This window comes from Salvelinus alpinus, chromosome 11 (assembly GCF_045679555.1).
Source record: "Salvelinus alpinus chromosome 11, SLU_Salpinus.1, whole genome shotgun sequence".
Classification (NCBI taxonomy): domain Eukaryota; kingdom Metazoa; phylum Chordata; class Actinopteri; order Salmoniformes; family Salmonidae; genus Salvelinus; species Salvelinus alpinus.
Window position 1 is genome coordinate 43,586,615 of NC_092096.1, and position 26,933 is coordinate 43,613,547.

General features: G+C 42.8%; 1 protein-coding gene across 3 annotated transcripts in view; it reads right to left on the reverse strand.

Annotated features, from left to right (window-relative positions):
• LOC139534227 (metabotropic glutamate receptor 8-like) overlaps positions 1-26,933 on the reverse strand; it is a 245,152-nt gene that overhangs the window by 71,012 nt on the left and 147,207 nt on the right. For all 3 annotated transcript variants that reach the window (XM_071333170.1, XM_071333169.1, XM_071333171.1), the window contains exons 4-6: positions 1,821-1,956; positions 1,439-1,593; positions 1,025-1,162 (exon numbers count right to left, since the gene is read on the reverse strand). In XM_071333170.1, coding sequence (XP_071189271.1) covers positions 1,025-1,162; positions 1,439-1,593; positions 1,821-1,956 — 429 coding nt within the window. The remainder of the gene's footprint in view (positions 1-1,024; positions 1,163-1,438; positions 1,594-1,820; positions 1,957-26,933) is intronic.

The window sequence follows — 26,933 nt, forward strand, 5'->3', positions numbered from 1 at the left end:
GGAAGCAAACGGAACAAAAACGGGGACAAACATAACAGATTTTGTTCATTAGACACTCCTGTTTGCAACTTGTTGGACTAATGAATACACCCTAGATCAGCTCGATGCAGGCAAGAGTGTTCAAGGCGGTTTTGAGTGTGTCACAGTCTGTCACCTCAAATCTTTCTCTCGACCTGTGTGATCCTTCATTGTAAACTTTTATTCATAGGCTAGCTTGTAGCAATCTCATGATGGGTATAGGGAAAGTCTGAGTATCATGTAGTAGCCTAAACCAATCGATGTACATTGAGCTGGGTGAATGGAAAATGAATGACAGTCATCCAATATGCTTTAATAGAAATAAGGCCATGCTCATAAATGTTTAAAAAAAAAATCTTAAACAGCATCGATCGCCACTGTTCTTCACCACATGTATAAGTGGACCTTCGGCTAGCGAGCTGTGATGGAGTCAGACACTGAAAAACCTCAAAATCTCACCTGGAACCAAAATATCAGCTGTGTCGACACACACCGATACACACATTGTCACTGATACACACACACACACCATTCTACAAGCCCACACTGCACAGACTGTGTGAACACACACTGTCACACACTATTTCACACACAGTTATACACACCAACAAACACTGTTCTACGAGCCCAAACTGCACAGACTGTGTACACACACTGTCACACACACTTCTCTCCAGACTCATCCATGCAGGACCAGCCAGGGGGCTCTACTGTACTCTGCATATCATTTCATGTCATTTGCACAGAGCTCTGAGCACACAGCGGGTGTTCATATAGAACAAACCATTCTCCTTAGAGAGTAAAGCTATCCATGCTCAATGACGTGTGAACAGAGTTAATATTAAGTAGCCTGTCTAGGGATGATTATAGGGCATTAACTCTTCTGCCAGCCTAGATTACCCATACTCCTCTGCTTTACTACTATTCCTGGCCTACATTACCCACCCTTCACCACTGTACTGAGCCAATACCCATCCTCCCGTGCTCCAGCGCCATTATATCTTGCCTGTGCATTTCTTGGGGCTTCCGGGACGCTTGCCATGCATCCCCAGCTTGCAGCCAAAGTTCTCCTCCCAGAACTCAGCGAACCACACGTTCCTCCTGTTGTTGGACAGAGAGCGGCTCCGGAAGTACCGGTCAAACGCTGTGGGGGAGAGGATGAGGAAGGAAGAGAGGAAGGGGGAGAGGACAGAGGAGAGGTAGGAGAAGAGGAGGGGGAAGAGGAGATATGAGGGGAGAAGAGGAGAGGAGAGTGAAGGGGAGGGGAGGGGGGTAGAGGAGGGGTCAGTGAGTGACATGACACGTAAATACAGACCTGTAAACATCTGGTATGACGTGATGTCAACCTTGTCGAGGGTATAATGTGTCTTTAACACTTTCCCCTCAAAACACTATCATCTAAAATGGCTTCTGTCTGTACCGTCCACGGAGGCTCGTTTGGGCAGGATGGTAACGGCTCCCTCAGCCACCCGCTCCTGGCCAATCACAGGAGAGATCTTGGAGCCCCAGCTGTCTGACCCCACCCACAGGAAGTGACCAGTCTGGTTGTTGTGCTTGGCCGCGTTCAGGATACGCCTGAGAGAGAGATAGGAGGAGGGAGAAAGGGGGTAGGGGGAGGAGGGAAGAGAAAGAGGAAGGGGAGATAGAGGGAGAGAGAAGGAGTCAGGACTGGAGTTTACAACCGACAGTTGGCATACCGGGGTAGAAAGGTACAAGGGTGTGTGTGTAGTGATGTAGGGATAGGCTATAGAGGTGTAGTTGTGTGTTGTTGTTTTTTGGGGGGAGGGGGCTGTACGACATACCGTATGTCGTCCTCGTTGGCGAACATAATGACAGCCCTGGCGTTGGACGTCTCCAGCAGACGCATGGTGATCTTATCAAACTCCCCTGGCTTGGGTTCACGCGGGATCTTCAGAGACTGGGCTATACACACCCCACCTAGAGGGAGAGAAAAAGAGCGAAAGAAAGAGAATATTTTAGTATCTGAATCGTCCTCCTCAGTATGAGAACATCGTAAACAGCATTGTGGCTCCCACTGCTGTGATAGAGAAAAGACAAAGAGAGCTAATAGTGTTGTTGGTCACGTCCCGGATCGTGAAGTGGCAGCCTGTTGCCTTCCCGCCAGCACACAGGACCAGGATTTACACAAACACAGCGTGACAGGACATATTGGAGCGGACACACACACAGCCATATTTCATATTTAATGTTGCTGTTAATAACTCACAGTGTAGTGTTGTATAATAAGCCTTGAAACGTGATGTGTGTGTGTGTGTTGTGTGTTGTGTGTTGTGTGTTGTGTGTTGTGTGTGTGTGTGTGTGTGTGTGTGTGTGTGTGTGTGTGTGTGTGTGTGTGTGTCTCCTCAGCCAGTCTCATTAAGTTCCAGGCCATTAAATGAACATCTGTAGTGTCTGCAGAGCTCTGTATTACTGTACTTAATCAAAGCAGCGTTCTCTCCACTCACACACACAATCCTGTAGAAAAATACTAATTAGCACCAAATTAATGTCCTCTCTAGAATAATGGTTGGTGTGAGACACCCTCCAAAAAGGCCTGCTTCTGTTCTGTTGCTCCTCACTGCAGTCGGTCTCATAATAGGGCTACGCAATGTGTTGTACTGGGGATTGATAGGTCATTAATAACTGTCCCATAGAGGACAAGGGTTCCCAAATAGAGACAAAGCATCTGCCTCATCACGGTGCTATTAAAGTTGTATCTCCCAGGTCAAATGACTTGACCCTTCAACCAACAAGTTTGACAGACGAATTCCAACAAATTGTATTTTGAAAAGACAATATTATTCCATTTTTGTCCTGTAAATCACTTGGCTGTTTTGTCTCTTCCTTCAAACCCATCTCTCAACTCATCTCTCATGTGAACTAACCATAGTCATTACACTCTGAATAAACTCAGCCTCTTTCCCAATTCAATTACCATTCATTTCACAGTGGTTTCTCTCGTTCACGCTCTCAAAGCCGGGTCCCGATTTCCAAGAACTGAAAAATTGCTCTTTCATGTGGCGAAAAACTGTTTATCAAAGAAAAACAAATTATTATGCACCCAGAGTTAACTTTCAAACGCTTCTTTTTCTAATGGATGGTACTTGTTATCGTCGACATGTAGGGACCAGTGTGCGTTTTCCATGAACACACAAACCCCATCGCTTACAGAGAACCAAGCATATTAGAACATCTCTCTGAGAGAGCGAGAGCGAGAGCGAGAGCGAGAGCGAGAGAGAGAGAGAGAGAGAGAGAGAGAGAGAGAGAGAGAGACAGAGACAGAGACAGAGACAGAGACAGAGACAGAGACAGAGAGAGAGAGAGAGAGAGAGAGAGAGAGAGACAGAGAGACAGAGAGAGAGAGAGAGAGAGAGAGAGAGAGAGAGAGAGAGAGAGAGCGACAGATGGCAGTGGATGACTCAGAGTATTATAGTGCACCCTGGTGGTGACACCAGCTCCACTACAGCAGCCTAGCGGTCAGTACACCTGCCCTACAGACACACAGCTCCAAGTGAAAACCACTAACAAGCTACTGAGAACAGAAATACAGGAATATGTTTCACAGTGGGAGTTTGTGTACATACAGAGACTGAGTAGACTCTGGGTAGAAGTTGAGGCAGTAAACACACATATCTAGCATCATATCACCCCAGTGGATGATGTCGTGGGAGTAAATTAATGAATGGATTGAAACGTACTCTGCAGGCTTGCTACTCCAACAGCCGTCTCCTTCTCTGCATATCATCTTTAATCACATGATTATCAGTGCTTTATGAAAAGTCCATCTCACCTCCCGTGATCAGGAAGATATACAGCTGAAGTCGGAAGTTCACATACACCTTAGCCAAATACATTTAAACTCAGTTTTTCACAATTCCTGACATTTAATCCAAGTAAATATTCTCTGTCTTAGGTCAGTTAGGATCACCACTTTATTTTAAGAATGTGAAATAATAGTAGAAATGCCATCTATTGTGTGAGGTGCACCAGTCCCTTCTGCAGCAAAGCACCCCCACAACATGATGCTGCCACCACCGTGCTTCACGGTTGGGATGGTGTTCTTCGGCTTGCAAGCCTCCCCCTTTTTCCTCCAAATATAACGATGGTCATTATGGCCAAACAGTTCTATTTTTGTTTCATCAGACCAGAGGACATTTCTCCAAAAAGTACGATCTTTGTCCCCATGTGCAGTTGCAAACCGTAGTCTGGCTTTTTTATGGCGGTTTTGGAGCAGTGGATTCTTCCTTGCTGAGCGGCCTTTCAGGTTATGTTGATATAGGACTTGTTTTACTGTGGATATAGATACTTTTGTACCTGTTTCCTCCAGCATCTTCACAAGGTCCTTTGCTGTTGTTCTGCGATTGATTTGCACTTTTTGCACCAAAGTACGTTAATCTCTAGGAGACAGAACGTGTCTCCTTCCTGAGCGGTATGACGGCTGTGTGGTCCAATGATGTTTATGCTTGTGTACTATTGTTTGTACAGATGAACGTCGTACCTTCAGGCGTCTGGAAATTGCTCACAAGGATGAACCAGACTTGTGGAGGTCTACCATTTGTTTCTGAGGTCTTGGCTGATTTCTTTTGATTTTCCCGTGATGTCAAGCAAAGAGGCACTGAGTTTGAAGGTAGGCCTTGAAATACATCCACAGATACACCTCCGATTGACTCAAATTATGTCAATTAGCCTATCAGAAGCTTCTAAAGCCATGACATAATTTTCTGGAATTTTCCAAGCTGTTTAAAGGCACAGTCATCTTAGTGTATGTAAACTTCTGACCCACTGGAATTGTGGTATAAGTGAAATAATCTGTCTGTAAACAATTGTTGGAAAAATTACTTGTGTCATGCACAAAGTAGATCTAACCGACTTGCTAAAACTATAGTTTGTTAACAAGAAATTTGTGGAGTGATTGAAAAACGAGTTTTAATGACTCCAACATAAGTGTATGTAAACTTCCGACTTCAACTGTATGGCTAAGGTCTTTATCAGGGTGTGTAACGTGCTTCTATTCAATGATAATCACATCCAGCCTGTTTCCCAATGCTGGATCACATTATCTTTTCCCAGGATAATGAACTCGCTCTCCCAATTCATTTTCCCCCCGTTCCATTACCCCACTAACATATTGAATTAAGAATGCTGACAAGATCGCTGTTCTCTCTGCCTCTACTCTACATTCCTTTTTGTCTTTTATCTCCCCCTGCTCTCTCTCCTCCATCATTTCTCAGTCTTAAAACCTACTCCTGCAGCAGTAGTTGACCTGTGTGTGTATGTGTATGTGCGTTTGTGTGTATGTGCGTTTATGTGTATGTGTGTGTGTGTGTGTGTGTGTGTGTGTGTGTGTGTGTGTGTGTGTGTGTGTGTGTGTGTGTGTGTGTGTGTGTGTGTGTGTGTGTGTGTGTGTGTGTGTGTGTGTGTGTGTGTGTGTGTGTGTGTGTGTGTGTGTGTGTGTGTGTGTGTGTGTGTGCGTGTGTGTGTGCCTCTCACTCTGCTTCTGGTTTGTATGGGACACAGGCAGAACAATCTGGTTTTAGAGAGAAACTGTTCATCTCCCCCCAAAAAAAGTATAATTCAACTGGCGAATCACAACTCAGCCTTGTGTGACTTATTGAACAGTTTTATAAAAGTCCATTTCACAGTGGGAAACTGTTCTATTCTCTGTTATCTCACCTACCAATATAATCATGTTAAAGTATAAAACATTTTGTTCAGACAGAGAGAATATAATTATTTTATACCCTTCAGAAGGATTCACCCCTATGTGTGTGCACAACATGCATGCTAACCTGTGTGTGTGTGTGTGTGTGTGTGTGTGTGTGTGTGTGTGTGTGTGTGTGTGTGTGTGTGTGTGTGTGTGTGTGTGTGTGTGTGTGTGTGTGTGTGTGTGTGTGTGTGTGTGTGTGTGTGTGTGTGTGTTCTTCCTGCTGTGACATCACTAGGAGTGCTCCTACCTGCTGGGAGGACTGACTTCAAACAGCTCCTCTTTTTATTTATTTTTATTTAACCTTTATTTAACTAGGCAAGCCAGTTAAGAATACATTCTTATTTACAATGACGGCCTGCCAAAATGCAAAAGGCCTCCTGCAAGAAGGCCCCCTTATCACCTGACGGGGGGTTCCCCTCCCGCTAAGTAGAATGCCTAATAATGTTAGCGTCAAAGCGCTAGCTGCCGAGGTGACCAGGCATTTTGTAGCGGTAGCGGTGACTGTGTGGTGTGAGCGTGTGCGTGTGTAGAGGAGAGAGCTGCCGATAAATCTTTCATTACGAGACATCGCTCTACAAAACCCGAGCACTTCTCATTTCTCTCTCAGCCTGAATGTGGGACACCTCCACAATCACACTGACACAATCACACTGACACACACACACACACACACACACACACACACACACACACACACACACACACACACACACACACACACACACACACACACACAGTCTTGTACAGCAAACCTTGTGGGGACATACAATTCAGTCCCATTCAAAATCCTATTTTCCCTAACCCCTAACCCTAACCCTAATCCTAACCCATACTCTTACCCTAACCCTAACCCTAACCTTAACCCTAACCCTAACCCAAAAACCTAAACTTTATCCTAACCCTAAACCTAACCCTAGCTCCTAACCCTAACCCTACAACTAACCCTAGCTCCTAACCTTAATATTTAACTTAATTCTAACCCTAACACTAATTCTAACCTTAACCCTAAACCCCCTAGAAATAGCATTTGACCTTGTGGGGACTAACAAAATGTCCCCAGCTGGTCAACTTCTTCTTCGTTTACTATTCTTGTAGGGACTTCTGGTCCCCACAAGAATAGTTAAACACGTCCACACACACACACACACACACACACACACACACACACACACACACACACACACACACACACACACACACACACACACACACACACACACACACACACACACACACACAACATGATGGGTCTGTGCCACTGCAAGCTCTCTCAGACCTTCTCTGAATGGCTGAAGCTACCCACCACATCTACCGGCACAGATGGACACACACTCACACATGCTGCAGTCACAGATTTACAAAGAATACGTTCAGAGAAGCACGCACCTGCATAAGTCCACCCACACACACTCAATTAGGAAAGCTGTCTATACAGCCCACTCATCTTCAGCTGACATATAGGCAAGGATAATAAAACATGTTTTTTTTGCCAGACATCTAAGAGCATCCAACGTCACACACACATCCATCACACACACACATCCATCACACGCACACATCCATCACACACACATCAAACAAAGATCATACGCACACAGACATCAGACCTTCATTGACATGAGACGTCTGCAGCAGACAGACAGACAGCATCATGTACTTGATGAGGTATCAAACCACGTAATGCACAGACAGACATCCATGTAGAACCAACCCCCCTCCAAACAACTCGCTATAACTAGGCTATTCATATATCCAGGCCTAAGGTTGATACATACATCTCCCAGGTTTTCCAGAGATCTTGGTTGGAGGACTCTGGATTTCCTCTTTATTCTATCCCGAGTCCAGATATCTTCCAACCGGAACTTCTGGAGAACCTGGGAATTTGGAGGAAGTTACCGGAATTTTGCAACCCTATCTGGGCCTCATGATTGACAGCACTACTGGGGTTTTTTTTCTCCGGGGAGATTGTTCAAGATTGAAGACGAAATTGGACGTCTATCTATGTCCTGAGGACGTTGGGAAGTGCCTTCAAAACAGGCCGCTAAGGGCAACAGTGAGTGCTCTTACCATCAAATAGGCTTGGGTTTTGCTAGTGTGCTGTGATGGTGGCTGGATAGATGTAATCCCATGGCTCTGGATCAGAAGATTGCATGTTTGATCCCAGTCGTGGACACATTTTTATTAATTTTTTTTTACCCTATCGCAGGTATTCCCAAACAGGGGTACGTGCAATGCCGTCGGGGGTACGCCAAATAAAAATGTGATTCACATTTAAAAATATATATATTAAAAAAATATATATTATAATTCTTCACATTTTCAAACATTCCATTTATTTTTTCCAACAGGGCTAAACATTTGTGTGAGGTTTTTTTCTGGCCTGAGTAGCCTCGTTTCACTGCCAAAAAATGGAATGAAACCATCTAGTGTTTAATAATATAATAAATGATAAATAACAACACAATGTCAAATACAGGAATCCTAGTCAAATAATTAACATCCAATCATATTAACCGTTACTCTCTCGCGGGAATTCCACTAACGGTCCGTATGTAGCCAAACGTAGCTGCTGCTCATATTGGTATCTGTACTGATGGTGCAAAAGCCATGACAGGGAGACATAGTGGAGTGGTAACGCGTGTGCAAGCAGTTGCCCCCGATGCCACTTGGGTACACTGCAGCATCAACCGAGAGACTCTTGCTGCAAAGGGAATGCCTGACAGCTTAAAAGACATTTTGGACACTACAGTGAAAATGGTTTGTTAAAGCAAGGCCCCTGAACTCTTGTGTATTTCTGCACTATGCAATGATATGGGCAGCGACCATGTAACGCTTTTACAACATACAGGAGTGCGCTGGTTATCAAGGGGCAAAGTATTGACACATTTTTTTAAATTAAGAGACAAGCTTAAAGTTATCTTTCCTGACCATAATTTTCACTTGTCTGACCGCTTGCATGATGACCCGCTACAATCATGCTGTAACATTAAAGTGTTTAGACAGTAAGCAGTTACACCGGCGAGTTCCAGTGGCAATAAATTAATAAAACCAACAGCTTACCTTGATGTGGAAGAATTCCAGAGTTGGATACTCATAACCAGCTAGCTAGCATAGCATCCATCTGTTTGAGCCGTGTACTTGAGTAACTAAACTAGCCAGCTGCATTTGCTAGCTAAGTAAGTGAAACTGAAAGTTTTAAAAAAATGACAAAATCTCTCTCTCCCTCTCTTGCTTCTCCTTCATTTTTGAAGAAATTCATTTACTTTCTCTCTTTGAGTCAACTACTCACCACATTTATGCACTGCCGTTCTAGCTAACTGTAGCTTATGCTTTCAGTACTAGATTCATTTTCTGATCTTTTGATTGGGTGGACAACATGTCAGTTCATGCTGCAAGAGCTCTGATAGGTTGGAGGACGTCCTCTGGAAGTTGTCATAATTACTGTGTAAGTCTATGGAAGGGGGTGAGAACCAAGAGCCTCATAGGTGTTCTATTGAAGTCAATGCACCAAGAGGAGGACGGATGCTAGCTGTCCTCCGGCTACACCATGGTTCTACCCTACAGAGTGCTATTGAGGCTAATGTAGACCATTGCAAAACAGTATTTAAATCAATTATTTGGTGACGTGAATATATTTAGTATAGTTTTTTTCTGTTTTATAAAACTCACTGAGGAGGATGGTCCTCCCCTTCCTCCTCTGAGGAGCCGCCACTGATCAACACATACACAAACACGCAAACACATCCACACAAACACACACACATGGATAAAAACACAGAGACAAACACAGACACACACAAACATCAACACACATACACACACAAACAAGGCAGCTGAGCATCCTCTCTCTCACACACACACAAACATCATTAGCGCAGCTCTAAACACTCACATTGGTTTATAAAAGGAAAAAAGTTTACTTGGATGTGTGTACACTCTTACACACATCCATAGAGGAAAGGAGAGGGGAGGAGAGGAGAACCCAGGTCAGTCTGGGTGAAAGAGATTACTGTCTGTCCGCTCTGCATCTGAAAGGTCAGTAGACATATTACAGCTCTGCTCTACTTCCTACAGTTGGCTTTACAGCTGGCTAGAGCTGATGATCCTAACCTGCAGCATAAGCTATGGCTTTATTATCAGATACACAGCCTTACTATCACACACACACACACAGACACACACACAGACACACGCACATACAGACACACGCACATGCACACACAGACACAGACACACACACAGACACACACACAGACACACACACACACACACACACACACACACACACACACACACACACACACACACACACACACACACACACACACACACACACACACACACACACACACACACAAACACTCCTATCAGACAGAACACCCATCACACTCAGATCCGCAGATGAAATGGGATCTCGGGATGAGGGAGCGCCATCCTCTCTCCTTCTCCCTCTCTCTCTCTTTCAATCTCGTCTCTCTTTCCCCTCTTTCTCTCCCCTCTCCCTCTCTCTCTTCCGCACCTCCCCTCAACTCGCCCCACCACCCCAAGACAAACCACAGCCCTCGCCGCCAGCCTTTCCGGTGAGACAGGAGGAGGCGAGGAGCGATTGAGAGGAACCCACCACAATCTGAGAGAGACCATTATCGACCATCAATCTCCACACACATACTGGGATATATATAAACATAACATCCCTGTAACAACACATTATCACCACCACACAGTGACTGACTGGAAAATACAAGCCTGGCAATATGGAAATATAAATATGAAACACAATTTGTCTCCATTAAAATCTCTGCATGTCTCTCTCCCAAAGCAGAGCAGAGAGGAGCGAGAGGTGGATGTGTGCCATTTGAATGGAGATGGAGGCACTGCCTATTGTCCCTGATAACATCACTGTGATTACTGCAAACATGCTGCTGAATAGCATCGTACAGAACCAGCCCAGTGAATCCATTATGGGCGTCGCTAAGAGCGCTACGCTACGTTCACCTGCCACCCGCTGCCATTGTCTGTTATGCTAATGTGGCGCTGGCGAGATTGATGAGGTGTTAACATTGTATGGACTATTCAAATATTGATATTTCCGTTGTGCATGAGCTCTTTCTCCATTGTGGAGGGAGATGGAGGACGAGGGGAGAGGAGGTCAATTGATTCACTCATTATGCCATTTTGAATCTTAACCTCAAATGACCTTATCTGACGCTGGATAGAGTACATTTGTTGAAACACCTTTGCCTGGCAATATTACCATTGTCTTATTTAAGCTGCCAAGGTTAAGAGGTAGAGAGGGGGAGAGAGTGAAAGAAGAGGGGGCAGAAAAGACTGAGAGGAGAGGGACAATGTTTACTCAGTGAAGAAAGCAAACGCGTCATCTAAATAGTTAGAGCTCTTCTAATCTATACCGTCGATACATGCTGAGTATGGAAGTATTAATGCAACGATGTACTTGTCAGGATTCTAAGGGATGGATTGAGAAAGAGAAAGGCAGAGCTCTGTGCTGGGCTGGGCTGTGTATCAATGCTGTACTTATCGTCTCTCTCTCTTTCTCTCTCTCCCTGTCTGCCATTGACCTCCACTGTCCACTGAAAGACAGCATCCCGCTGTTCCAACACCTCCTCTGATCTTCCCTCCATCCCTCCATCCCTCCCTCCTTCCCTCCATCCCTCTTTTTATCTCATCCTATTCCCCAAAGATATGCTGTATACACCAGCCCGGACATTGATGCTTCCTTCCTTCCTTCCTTCCTTCCTTCCTTCCTTCCTTCCTTCCTCTCTCTCTCTCTCTTTCTCTCTCTCTCTGTCTCTCTCTCTCCCCCCCTCCCCTCCCTCTGTCAGGCTCTCTGGTGGGTATCAGTTGCTGTGTGTCACGTCACTCTTTCTCTCCCAGTAACACTTGCCAGTCTTTTCTAATCCACTCCCCTCTGTCTATGTGTCTCTCTGTCTCACTCTCGCTCTGTCTCTGTCTGTGTCCCTTTCTCTGTGCCAGGTGCTCTCCAGTGTACATTACCCTCCATGCACTTGTCAACTAACACATGTGAAGCTGCTTGGCACACACGATGGGATGCGTGTTTGCCAGATGATATTTGAACAGAGGCAGAGGCATATCTGTTTGGCAAAGCGAGAGGGAGAGAAAGAGAGAGAGAGAGAGAGAGAGAAAGAGAGATGGATGGATGGAGAGAGAGAGAGAGAACATGGTTGAGCTAAATGACCTCTGGAAAGAGTATTGGCATTTGGTTTAGCTTTAAAAAGTTCACAGTCAGAGGCAGTGAAATGAGAGAGAGAAGAGGGAGTAGTAGAGTACCCAGAGAGGAGAGAGAGAGGAGGGCGTAGTAGAATACCCAGAGAGGAGAGAGAGAGGAGGGCGTAGTAGACAGGAGAGAGAGAGTAGGGAGTAGTAGAATACCCTGAGAGGAGAGAGAGAGGAGGGCGTAGTAGAATACCCAGAGAGGAGAGAGAGAGGAGGGCGTAGTAGAATACCCAGAGAGGAGAGAGAGAGGAGGGAGTAGTAGAATACCCAGAGAGGAGAGAGAGAGGAGGGAGTAGTAGAATACCCAGAGAGGAGAGAGAGAGGAGGGCGTAGTAGAATACCCAGAGAGGAGAGATAGAGGAGGGAGTAGTAGAATACCCAGAGAGGAGAGATAGAGGAGGGCGTAGTAGAATACCCAGAGAGGAGAGAGAGAGGAGGGAGTAGTAGAATACCCTGAGAGGAGAGAGAGATAGAGGGAGTAGTAGAATACCCTGAGAGGAGAGAGAGAGGAGGGAGTAGTAGAATACCCAGAGAGGAGAGAGAGAGGAGGGCGTAGTAGAATACCCTGAGAGGAGAGAGAGAAGAGGGAGTAGTAGAATACCTAGAGAGGAGAGAGAGATAGAGGGAGTAGTAGAATACCCAGAGAGGAGAGAGAGAGGAGGGCGTAGTAGAATACCCAGAGAGGAGAGATAGAGGAGGGCGTAGTAGAATACCCAGAGAGGAGAGAGAGATAGAGGGAGTAGTAGAATACCCAGAGAGGAGAGATAGAGGAGGGAGTAGTAGAATACCCAGAGAGGAGAGATAGAGGAGGGCATAGTAGAATACCCAGAGAGGAGAGAGAGAGGAGGGCGTAGTTCCTCACATATAGACAAGAGCCCACCCTGTGTCATGACTGTCCACGAGAAACCAAATAGGTCAGATCAGGTTTGCAAGGAATAACTTCAATCAGACCCCCTCTCACATGCATAGGTGGATAGGAAAGAACTAGTGGTGATTAACAACTCACACCCTGTCGTAAATCAAGGGGAGACGATTCAGGTCTCCCTCTCCAATATTCACCAAAGGAATGTACTTTGTTTCAAGAGACTTTTCCCGCCGAAACTCTAATACGTTCAAAAGCGAACACTGGAGCAATATTTCTAACATAGAACGTGGGGAACGATCAGAGGCGATCTATAGAACACTAATGTCATTTTGTTTGTTATTTTGTGATGTCATTAAAAATCTTATGAAGGATATACTGTAACTTGGAAAGTCTACCCACTACGAAGTTTCCATACTATGCGTTGTGCATGTAATATGAAAAATGATGGTGTTTTTGTTAAGAGAGTGATATGATTTGACAAACTATAAGAGATAATTGTTTTACATAACTTTGTACAAGTGACAAGTCACGCACCCAAGTGAGGTCAGAGAGCATGTCAGCCTGACAGAACCGCCCCTTTCGAACAAGCTGTAAAAATTATGAGTAAAGAAATTAACATACCAGACCAGAAAAGCGTCAATGGAAGGAAAATACACTCTGTAGTTCTGTTCAGGACTACACGACAAGTTACCGGATACCGGACAACGACAGAGAAGAACTACAGTAGAAGACTTGTTGGAACCCTTTTGGACAATCAGAGCTTTACAAACGTGCCTCGAAAAGGCGGCCCTGTCCACAAAGCGAGATCCGGCGAACCAAGGCATTTCACGTAAATACATTCATGATTTCTTACTCAAAGCGAGCAGCGGTTCGTGTGCAGTATATGGTTACTGTAAGTGAGAGTAGTTTCTGAAAGTACCAATGTTTAGTGTCTCTGTCCCTCTCTCTCCATCTCTTTTGTAACAAGCAGCCACATTGTTGTCATTCCGCTAGGGACCTGTTTTTACGTATTAAGTGTGTATGTTTATCCTGTGTTACCATTTAATTAGTTAGTAAATAAATCATTTCCCCAATTTGTGTAGTACTGAATCATAAGTAAGGCTCAGGTTTTTGCAGATGCAAGGAGGTTACGACTGTTCAGAATGATGATATGATACGAGGTTATGATTAATATATTGACTGTTTATAGATGTGATAGGTAAAGACCTTTAGACTTTCATTCGGGAGATAGTAACTCCTTAAAGAACCGCTCTCGTGCTGCCCCAGATCCTAATGAATCAACATAGTTTGTTGATTAAATAAATAACTTAATGTTAAAGTCAAGACACTAGGCTCTGATCCCAGACCTGTGGCCTTCAGCCAAATCCTCTGACTATGACTGATACATACTGTACAGTATGTTTGTCATGGCATGACAACGGCTGTCAGAGGAGTTGGCTAATAGCATAGATCTGAGATAGCATAGATCCCAACTTCTCCAACTGTCACTGTGCATGCCAAACATACTGTCAGGTCCACAATTATTGGCACCCTTGATAAAGATGAGCAAAAATAAATAATACAAATAATGAGATACTTTGCAAAATGTAGATTTTTAACCACAAAATCAACATTTTGCAATGGCCATGTCAGTCTCTGGAGTTGACCCCGATGAAAACCTGTGTTTTTAATTGAAGAGGGCAGTACATAAGAGGAAACGAAGGATATCAAGGATCTGGAAAGATTCTGCATGGAGGGATGGCCCAATATCCTTCAATGTGTTCTCCAATCTCATAAAATATTTTTGAAAAAGTCTCAGTGTCGTTATACTCGCAAGGGGAGGGTGCTGGAATATTTCATCTATTTTAGATTTATTTTTTGTATTACTTGTTTTAAAAAATCTCTTTCTCTGAGCAAATGCATTAGTATAAAATAATGTAATTTTTCCATTTTTGAGGGGCATACAATATACCTCAGTATTTGTATTATTTATTTTATACAGTATTTTTTTACTCATCTTTATCAAGGGTGCCAATATATATAGATCTTTTTTTTGTCACCTGACTATACATAATCCCTCTGTTATCCATTACTGCATCACAGCTGATCCTAGATCTGTGCCTTAGGGTAATGTTTAACAGTTTAACATCACTCCGGTCATTTCTTTCCCAATTTAGACCAGCCCACTGAAGATGGACTGGCCCACTGGACATTTGCCTGAGCTGGCCTATGCTCAGTCCATTTCTGCATGTTCCCCATTGGTTATGGTAAGGGATAGGGCAAGGTAATCTCATCTGATCCCAAATATGTGCATTGGGGCAACATTTATTACAAGACCTCACTAGTAATTTCTCTGTGGGGATCTTTTCTCTACTGTGATGCAGTGTGACACATGTGCATTCTGCTGAACTCTGACCTTAGGGAGAGAAGGCTGTTACAGAGGTTGCCTTCCAAATGGCACTCTATTTCCTATATAGTGCACTACTTTTGACAAGGGCTCATAGGGCCTGTTCAGTAGTAGTGCACTACAGTATAAAGGGAATATGGTGCCATTTGGGACGAAGCCAGAGAATGCTCCTCTGTGGTCCTCTAATTTCAGGTCCAACGATATCCCATAAAAACCCATTATATCTCTCCCCTCTCTCCATCACTCCCACCATCCCCCAGAGCCTTGAGGCCAGGCACTAATGAAATCTCATAGAGCCTCATCCTATTGATTAAACCTATCAGAAAGGAACTAAGATAGGAAATACAGCAGAGAGCGAACAGGAGAACATGGTTCCAGAGAGTATTGTCAACTCAACACCACCTCTACGACTTTCCCTCATTCTCTTGTTCTGTTCATCCTCTCTCTCTATCTCCATCTGTCTCTGTCTCTCTCTCTCTCTTCCTCCTTTCCCCTTTCTCTCTTTCACACTTTCTCATACCTCCCGTCTCTCTCGCTCTCTCTCTCTTTCTCTCTCCCTCCTTTCCGCTTTCTCTCTTCCACACTCTTTCATGCCTCCCCTATCTCTATACTATTATCTCTCTGCCCCTCACTCTCACTCTCTCGCTCTCTTTCTTGCTCTCTCCCTCACCTTAATTCCCTCTCTCCTGTCTTGCCTGTCTACCTGCTCCATGTCAGCACAGGAAGCAGCTCACGAGGGAATGCTGTGATAACGTTTCAGTAATGTCATTTCGACAACAGATGTGCACAACATAGACATGATGTTAGTGATGGCGAATAATAGCTGAGGAATTGCAAACGAGTTCAACAACAATGTCAATTGTGAATTAAGATCATCTCGGACTTGTTACCAGTCAATTAGATGATGTCATGAATTATGGAACCGTATATGGAACTGTGGAACCGTAAATGTGGAAGCATATGGAATCTGTCAGTCATACCATAACCCGGAGTCATAGGAAAGCGATTCCCAAAAGGACTATTTACTTTCCATGAAATTTACATTAAAACCCTTTAAGCTCTGTGGCAGTGTGACATGCCATCTGCATATACTGTCATGTAGAGACATTTCTGATTCCATCATCCTGATGAGAGGAGCCCGCAGGCAATCTCAGTGGACACCTGTGGGGTCCTTCACTGAGCAGGGTGGGCAGAGAGAAGTCCCCGATCACACTTGTAGGCGGTGTCATGGCGACGTTGACCGGCTAAGCTCATGCGCAGAAAAACGGCATCAGGTCTGATGGTTGTCTCGTGCCGAACTGCACATATACAGGCCGTTAGATCAAAGGCACTCCTTCGAAATGAATTAATTTTTGACAAAAATTAAAACAAGTCCGTGTGTCACTTTCACAAGGTTGGGGTAATAACATGTTGAATTACTTAAGACATTGGCTCAAATCTAGGTTGTGCCTTTAGATTTGGAGAATAATTTTCAACTTTTCACATTGACTTTTCAAACCCCAAACCCTGGCCTAGTCTGCTTGGTCTGTTTCGCAGGCGTTCCCAGAGGTCTCGCGCCCCTCGCGCCCCTCGCGCCCCTCGCGCCCCTCGCGCCCCTGGGTTTAGAAACTGTGTGGAGATATTGTAATTTTACAACGAGCAGCCATTGGTAGATACTTTTGCGATTTCACAAATTACACCTTCTTCCCTACACTGTAATGGAAAACTGTAATTTATATGGTCATTTTGGGTATTACTTTAGAAAAAAATCCTACAGGATTCCAATAAAAACAAATCCTACTAGAATCCAAAATAATATTTTGGAACCTATCCTGTAGGATAGAATCTTATAGGATATTATCCTAAAGGATAGAATCCCATATGAGTTCCAAAATCTGATAAGATTCTTTTTTTTTTTGAGATTGGAGTTATTTTTGTGTATTCTTTTTATAGGACAGAAGTGCCATCAGAAAGTATTCACACCTCTTGACTTTTTAAACATTTTGTTGTGTTACAGCCTGAATTTAAAATGTAAAACATTCAAAGGCGATATTCTCAGAAGTGAGTTTACAAGTTGATCAACTTTCAAAGGAGAATTACTTTCCCATTGTTCCTCAACTGTAGTGTATGATATACCATTTTGTAGCTCTGTGTCTCTACTTTTATATAATGTAAAAAACACCATTTCAAATTTTACTACATAAGACCGAATCGTGGTGGTGAGTCACATTTTAGAAAAAGGCTCAGTGTTGTTATCCTCGCAAGGGGAGGGTGCTGGAGTTTTGAAAACAGGGGTGCAAATCATTTTGAACTCTATCTATTTGAGATGGTTTTTTTGTATTACTTAAAAAAAAAAATGTATCTCTTTCTCTGAGCAAATGTATTAGTATAAAATAATGTCATTTTTCCATTTTTGAGGGGCATACAATATACCTCAATATTTGTATTATTTATTTTATACAGTATTTTTTTAATCATCTTTATCAAGGGTGCCAATATATATAGATAATTTTTTTGTCACCTGACTGTACATAATCCCTCTGTTATCCACTACTGCATTGCAGCTGATCCTAGATCTGTGCCTTAGGGCAATGTTTAACAGTTTAACATCACTCCGGTCATTTCTTTCCCAATTTAGACCAGCCCACTGAAGATGGACTGGCCCACTGGACATTTGCCTGAGCTGGCCTATGCTCAGTCCATTTCTGCATCTTCCCCATTGGTTATGGTAAGGGATAGGGGAAGGTAATCTAATCTGATCCCAAATATGTGCATTGGGGCAACATTTATTACAAGACCTCACTAGTAATTTCTCTGTGGGGATCTTTTCTCTACTGTGATGCAGTGTGATACATGTGCATTCTGCTGAACTCTGACCTTAGGGAGAGAAGGCTGTTACACTAGTTGCCTTCCAAATGGCACTCTATTTCCTATATAGTGCACTACTTTTGACCAGGGCTCATAGGGCCTGGTCAGTAGTAGTGCACTACAGTATAAAGGGAATATGGTGCCATTTGGGACGAAGCCAGAGAATGCTCCTCTGTGGTCCTCTAATTTCAGGTCCAATGATATCCCATAAAAACCCATTATATCTCTCCATCACTCCCACCATCGCTCCCACCATCGCTCCCTCCATCCCCCAGAGCCTTGAGGCCAGGCACTAATAAAATCTCACGAAGCCTTATCCTATTGATTAAACCCATCAGAAAGGAACTAAGACAGGTAATACAGCAGAGAGAACATGGTTCCACAGAGTTTTGTCAAATCAAGATTTTGAGATTTTGTGTCACTGGTCTACACTCAATATCCCATCATGTCAAAGTGGAATTATGTTTTTAGACATTTTTACAAATGTATTACAAATGAAAAGCTGAAATGTCTCGAGTCAATAAGTATTCAACCGTTTTTATTATGGCATGCCTAAATAAGTTCAGGAGTATAAATTAGTTACATAATAAGTTGCATGGACAAAAATAGTGTTTAACATGTTTATTTTATGACTATCTCATCCGTGTACCCCACACATAAAATGATCTGTACAGTCCCTCAGTTGAGCAGTACATTTTAAACACAGTTTCAACCACAGAGACCAATGCCTCGCAAAGAAGGGAACCTAATGGTACAGTAGATGGGTAAAAATGTTAAAAAAGCAGATATTGAATATTCTTTTGAGCATGGTGAAGTTATTAATTACACTTTGGATGCTGTATCAATACACAAAGTCACTTCAAAGACACAGACGTCCTTCCTAACTCAGTTGCTGGAGAGAAAGGAAACCGCTCATGGATTTCACCATGACACCAATGCAGACTTCAAAACAGTTACAGAGTTGAATGGTTGTGATAGGAGACAACATTGTAGTTACTCCACAATACTAATCTAATTGACAGAGTGAAAAGAAGGAAGCCTGTACAGAATAAAAAAATATTTTTAAAAGCATGCATCCTGTTTGCAATAAGGAACTAAAGTCAAACTGCAAAACAATGTGGTAAAGAAATGAACATCCTTAGTACAAAGCATTACATTTGGGGCCAACACATCACTGAGTACATTTACATTTTAGCAACACTCTTATCCAGAGCAACAAAGGTGAAGTGCCTTGCACAAGAGCACATCAACAGATGTTTCACCTAGTCAACTTGGGGATTTGAACCAGTGACATTTCTGTTACTCGCCAAACACTCGTAACTTCTCTTCATATTTAAAACATAATAATAATGTGCAAATATTGTACAATCCAGGTGTGTAAAGCTCTTAGAGACTTACCCAGAAAGACTCACAGCTGTAATCGCTGGGTAATTCTAACATGTATTGACTCTGGGATGTGAATACTTACGTAAATTAGATATTTCCTTTTCAATAAATTTGCTAACATTTATTCACTTTGTCATTATGGGGTATTGTGTGTAGATGGGTGAGAATATATATTTTTTTATTGAATCCAGACTGTAACACAACAGAATGTGGAATAAGTGAAGGGGTATGAATACTTTCTGAAGGCACCATACAAGGTGTTGAACAGCAGAGACTGCCAGCCCGCGTCAAGAGGGGGATATGTTGTCCAGAGGCATGAGCTTAGACCATCAGACTCCAGCACATTGACAGTATTTTTTTATTAGATTGTTGAATATAAAAACGTATAAGACACACTCCAAAGTTAGATCCTGAGTGTATGTGTTATCATAAAAAATGTAATTATTTATGAATAGTCAAAATTATGTTTTTCATGAAATTAGTTGATATTTGGATGAAACCAGATCCAAGTATGATGACCAAAGTATGAAAAATGACTGTTTCTTCTACATTGATAAAGTTTGGTCATAAAGTTACTGGTCCCCTCCACCATGTCAAGCACTTGGATTCTCTTACCTAATTTAAATAAGTACCGCCTCGTAACCAACATAAGAGAAGGCATGTTTTGCAGAGGGGTGTGGTTTATATACAGTTGAAGTCGGAAGTTTACGTAACTCGTTTTTCAACCACTCCACAAATTTCTTGTTAACAAACTATAGTTTTGGCAAGTCGGTTAGGACATATACTTTGTGCATGACACAAGTAATTTTTCCAACAATTGTTTACAGACAGATTATTTCACTTATAATTCACTGTATCACAATTCCAGTGGGTCAGAAGTTTACATACACTAAGTTGACTGTGCCTTTAAACAGCTTGGAGAATTCAAGAAAATTATGTCATGGCTTTAGAAGCTTCTGATAGGCTAATTGACATCATTTGAGTCAATTGGAGGTGTACCGGTGGATGTATTTCAAGGCCTATCTTCAAACTCAGTACCTCTGCTTGACATCATGGGAAAATCAAAATAAATCAGCTAAGACCTAAAAAAAAAAAAATTGTAGACCTCCACAAATCTGGTTCATCCTCCGCTCAGGAAGGAGAGATGAACGATGAACGTACTTTGGGTCGAAAAGTGCAAATCAAACCCAAAACAACAGCAAAGCACCTTGTGAAGATTCTGGAGGAAACAGGTACAAAAATATCTATATCTACAGTAAAACGAGTCCTATGTCAACATAACCTGAAAGGCCGCTCAGCAAGGAAGAAGCCACTGCTCCAAAACCACCATAAAAAAAGCCGGACGACAGTTTGCACCTGCACATGGGGACAAAGATCATACTTTTTGGAGAAATGCCCTCTGGTCTGATGAAACAAAAATAGAACTGTTTGGCCATAATGACCATCGTTATGTTTGGAGGAAAAAGGGGGAGGCTTGCAAGCCGAAGAACCCCATCCCAACCGTGAAGCACGGCGGTGGCAGCATCATGTTGTGGGGGTGCTTTGCTGCAGGAGGGACTGGTGCACTTCACAAAATAGATGGCTTCATGAGAAAGGAAAATTATGTGGATATATTGAAGCAACATCTCAAGACATCAGTCAGGAAGTTAAAGCTTGGTCGCAAATGGGTCTTCCAAATGGACAATGACCCCAAGCATACTTCCAAAGTTGTGGCAAAATGGCTTAAGAACAACAAAGTCAAGGTATTGGAGTGGCCATCACAAAGCCCTGACCTCAATCCTATAGAAAATGTGCGGGCAGAACTGAAAAAGCGTGTGCGAGCAAGGAGTCCTACAAACCTGACACAGTTACACCAGCAAAATTCACCCAACTTATTGTGGGAAGCTTGTGGAAGGCTACCCGAAATGTATGACCCAAGTTAAACAATTTAAAGGCAATGCTACCAAAAACGAATTGAGTGTATGTAAACTTCTGACCCACTGGGAATGTGATGAAAGAAATAAAAGCTGAAATAAATAATTCTCTCTATTATTATTCTGACATTTCACATTCTCAAAATAAAGTGGTGATCCTAACTGACCTAAGACAGGGAATTTTTACTAGGATTAAATGTCAGGAGTTTAAATGTATTCAGCTAAGGTGTATGTAAACTTCCGACTTCAACTGTAGCTAGATAACTAATCTACTTGTGCCACAATTTGGAAAATAATTAAACGTTTACCCTATTCATCTATGGCAAAGATACTTACATGTTTCCCCTTTCATTTGTGTGTTAGCGTGTAACTGGCTAGCTGGCGCTTCAGCCAGCATGGAACAAAAGAGGGGGAAAGGTCTTTCAAACCTCTGAAGCAGTTGTCATGTGTCACAAGAAACATGCCAAATGGGAGACATATAAAACAAAAAATTTGATAAAATTTTTATGTTGTTTGTATTGCTTTGAGTATCACCAAATTAGCTTGAGATGATTTAACTGCAGCACTTCCAACCGCATCCAAGTTGCTTGACATAGGTGTTTCAAAGAGCTCATGAATACTAGCTCCCCGCCCACTCAATCTGTCTTTTCAAACTTCCTGGTGGCTAGCCACAAGAGAACACTTACTTTTTCTCAAATTTTGAGCATTTCTACTCAAAGAAAATATTATTGGTCATATTTTAGTCACTCAAAAGGCTATTTTACACGGGAATCAGAATGACTGTGCAAGGATGGTAACTTGACTCTACAATTCACTTGAAAGGCAAGACACTCTGGGAAAAATGCAAATAAAGCATTACACTAAGCAGTTTGTTACTTCAACACTATTCAGTGTCTACATGGGTCCACACTTTCAGCGTTAATGTAACACGGAGGAATTTGCTGTGTAAAGAGCCAGCTGCATCTTTCTTCTCATTACCTGTCCCTCCCAGTCATCAGAGTAATGACATCACAGGTGGCTGCTCTCTGCTACCTGAGACACACCACAGTCCCCATCGCACACACACCAGCCCAAACACACACACACACACACCAGCCCAAACACACAAAAGCACCACTGATGACTCTGATGGTCTCTCAGTATCGATATGCTGTAAGGGCTGCTGGCTGGCTCTACTAAATAACATTTACAGGCCTCCTAGTAAGGATTAGTTTCACTGTAATCTTCCCCCCTCTGTCTTATAAAGAACCCATCTGTACAGCTCTACAATCATCTACTCTCTCATTCTCACGTCCTCCCTGGCTCTCTTCCTCACTTTCTCTCTCCCCTTCTCTCTCTCTCGTTTGCAAACACACACACAATCGCAAACACACACACAATCGCAAACACCACACAATCGCAAACACACACACACACACACACACACACACACACACACACACACACACACACACACACACACACACACACACACACACACACACACACACACACACACACACACACACACACACACACACACACACACACACACACACACACACACACACACACAGCCAGTCCCTCCAACTCTAGTCTTTATCAGGCATTCCCACAGCCCCTTTGTGTCCCTTATTATCTCTTATCTTAATAAGGTTGTGTTCTCTTTAATGTGAAAGAGCGTACCACCCAGCTAATGGTGTCTATACACGTAATACAGCTACTGCATAATCTGAACACTGTCACCTCTGTCTTAAAGGGGATGGTCAGACTAACACCCATAGCGATAGGTAAAGGACTCTTCTTTGTATCTTTGCCATTATAATGTTTGTGATAGGATGAGCAGCGCCATTGAAGTCCTCAAATTTCTTCCTCACGATTGGCTGATCCCTCCTGATGATCCGGTTGGACATGACTCAAACAGGGTCACAAGCAGGGATCATCCAATGAAGTTGGAAGTACCACCCAGTTGACTACATTAAAATGGTGGAAGCCCTCAATGGCTCTACCCATGCTAATATGGACTTTTGGCCACTAGACCCCTCTAGCATTCTCAATGCTATCACCTCTGTTCCAAAGGGGATGTTCGGGAATCACCTCTGACTTAAAGGGGAGGTTCAGACTATCACGTCTGTCTTAAAGGATATGGTCAGACTATGGTCACGTTCCCCTGCTCAGATGTTGCATGCATCAACCAATGGTTGTGTGCCATATCATTGACAGTGTCATCGACTGACGGATCGCTATAAAAAATGATGTGGTTAGCTGATACGTAAAATACCTATCCACTATAAACCCCAAGGCATTTCTAACATCAAATACTTTTAGTAAGTTTAACTCAAAGTCAATGAAAAGTCATTATTACTTAGCATTTTTATATGGTACTGACTAAATGAGAAGTCACACCAACTATAAGAGGAATTACACATAATTTTGCAAACTAGCATAATGTGACTTCTGGTTTTCCAGAAACCCTGTTGGAAGATTCTGGGAAATCCTTCAACCAGGATTTTTTGTACATCTGGGAATTTTGGGGTAAGTTACTGGAATTTTCTACTTGCAGGCCTGTAAACTATGAGTTTTAGGCCACTGTATAAGGCCTTATTTTATATATATACATATATAAAGTATTGAGTTTAAGTATAATGATAGCATTCACCTAGCAACTCACTTGGTGAAGACCACAGGAGTGAAAATAATTGAATTCAACAACCATGTCTCTGTTACTAACAAGTACAGTCAAAGGTGGTAACTCTATAATTCACTCGAAAAGGCAAGGCACACTGGGAACGCTTAGTGGGGGCGTTAATAAAAAATGTAAAACTGATACAGTTCAAATCTGGACCCCCTGCAGGGTCACAGTGAATCTATCAATTGGAGTTATGACTACAAAATTACTTTAAGTAACTCAGATACTCAGATACTGTATATTTAGTGCAACAGGTTTCCTCAAAAGTTTTGAGTAATGACAGCACATTGGGGTTTACATTTAGGGCAGGCGGCATTGCTGTCTTGGGCCGATCTAGTACGTGAACATATGGCTCATGTTTCAACCGAGCTCTGCTCTCTCTGAGCTCTAGGCTAAAAACAATAGAGAGAAAGACAGAACGCTTCGGAACTTTTGCTTTATGAGTGTAGTTAACTAACTCGCTTGTATTTACTGATTATATTTGAGTTAAGGTTCATTGATAATATTGAGGTAATCCATTTCCTAAATGTTTTTAAGTAAACTTAGTTACATTTGAGTAATAGTAAATTATAGTTTCTAAGTAAGGTGGACGTTGCTCAACTCAAACAATTCAAGTATTGCCACTTATACTTTTTAAGTGACTGACTTAAAAAGATTATGTCGTGTTCCTTCACCTTATTCATTTAATTTAACTAGTGTTTTTTATGTATAGAGACATCAAAATAACTACGTTGATTGCATGAAAAATGTAAGTACACCTTACTCAAAAAACTGCATTAGTATTACTCATATGTACAGTAGGTAGAACTGCTCACTTCAGCTATTACATGTTCTTAACGTAATATTTTTTTAGGTAATCATTTTCCTCAATTATTCATTAGCCAGATCTTATCCGGTTTTACAGTGCAGGCGTTGTAAGATAAGGCAGGCGTCAGCAACGTCTGGGCAGAGGAACTTAACCCTATCACATCTTTCATAAATGGGATGTTCAGACTATCACCTCTGTTATAAAGGCCCAGTACAGTCAAAAAGGTGAGTGTACAAAATAATAGGAACACCTTCCTAATATTGAGTGCACCCCCTTTTGCCCTCAGAACAGCCTCAATTCGTCGGGTCATGGACTACAAGGTGTCGAAAGCGTTCTACAGGGATGCTGGCCCATGTTGACTCCAATGCCTCCTACAGTTGCGTCAAGTTGGCTGAATGTCCTTTGGGTGCATGACTATTCTTGATACACGCGAGAAACTGTTGAGCGTGGAAAAACCCAGCAGTTTTGCAGTTCTTGACCCACTCAAACTGATGCGCTTAAAAAGCCTTCTTTAACCTGTCTCCTCCCCTTCATCTACACGGATTGAAGTGGATTTAACAGGTGACATCAATATGGGATCATAGCTTTCAACTGGATTCAGTCAGTCTATGTCATGTTCCTAATGTTTTGTACACTCAAATGTCAGACTGTTTTTGGTGGGATGGCGTTCTGGCATTCCTGGTGACATCACCAGCCGGGAAATTAGTTCATAGACCAATAAGAAAGTTCAAAACCTTTCTGCCAATAACAGCTAGTTTTCAGTTTTCCCCTCCCCACTCAGACCACTCCCAGACAGTTCTAGCAAAATGATTGCTGATTGCTAAGAAGGAATCCTGAGTGGCGCAGCGGTCTAAGGCACTACATTGCAGTGCTAGAGGTGTCACTACAGACCCGGATTCGATCCTGGGCTGTATTACAACCGGCCGTGATCGGGAGTCCCATAGGGCGACGCACAATTGGCCCAGCGTCGTCCGGTTTAGGGGAGGGTTTGGCTGGGGTAGGCATTAAAAATAAGGTAAATAAGAATTTATTGGTTCAGATCTGGTACGGCCAGGGCAGATTGACCAGATTTCAACTACTTTTCGACGTCCATGAATGTCCAGTGTCGGTCGGTGCTCAGTAGGTGAGGATGCTTGTTACAGTAAATGGAAAGAGGGTAGGTGTCAGTAAGAGCCAGGAGAGGTGACATTAACTGGAGAGAGAGAGAGAGGGGTTGTCCAGACTGTTTCACAGTCTTGATTTGACCACCAGATGACAGAAAGAGAAAGAGGTTATGAGCTGAACATAACAGTACGCCAGTGGAAGGGAGGGCAGTAGCAGGTGACCCAACTGTAGTTTGTGACTTTGATGATTTCCCATTGTAGCCAATTAAATTACAGTAATTACCGATTTGGTAACCGAATTACCAGCTTTAATCACTTAATAATTCATAAACAAACTTGAAAGCAGTAAAAACACTAGAACTAATTGGTAGGTCTATCTTTAATTATTACTTCTGTGAACTTTCATCATCCTCCCTGCTCTTGATCATCCTCCCTCCCTCCTCCCGCCCTAAAAATGGTAAAAGACTCCAGCCACCCGTGTCATAGACTGTTCTCTCTGCTACCGCACGGCAAGCGGTACTGGAGCACCAAGTCTAGGACCAAGAGGCTTCTAGACAGCTTCTACCCCCAAGCCATAAAACTCCTGAACATCTAGTCAAATGGCTACCCAGACTATTTGCATTGCCCCCCCCTTTACACCTCTGTTGTTATTATCTATGCATAGTCACTTTAATAACTCTACCTACATGTACATACTACCTCACCTGGCCTGTGCCCCCGCACATTGACTCTGTACCGGCACCCCCCTGTATATATTGTTATTGTTTACTGCTGCTCTTTAATGACTTGTTACTTTTATCTCTTATTCTTATCCGTATTTTTTTTGAAACTGCACTGTTGGTTAGGGGCTCGTAAGTAAGCATTTCACTGTATTCGGCGCATGTGACTAATACAATTTGATTTGATGAGGGAGAGAAATTTGAAAATATCTGAAAGATATGTGGGTTTTTGGTGATGGAATTACAAGGCACAAGGCCATG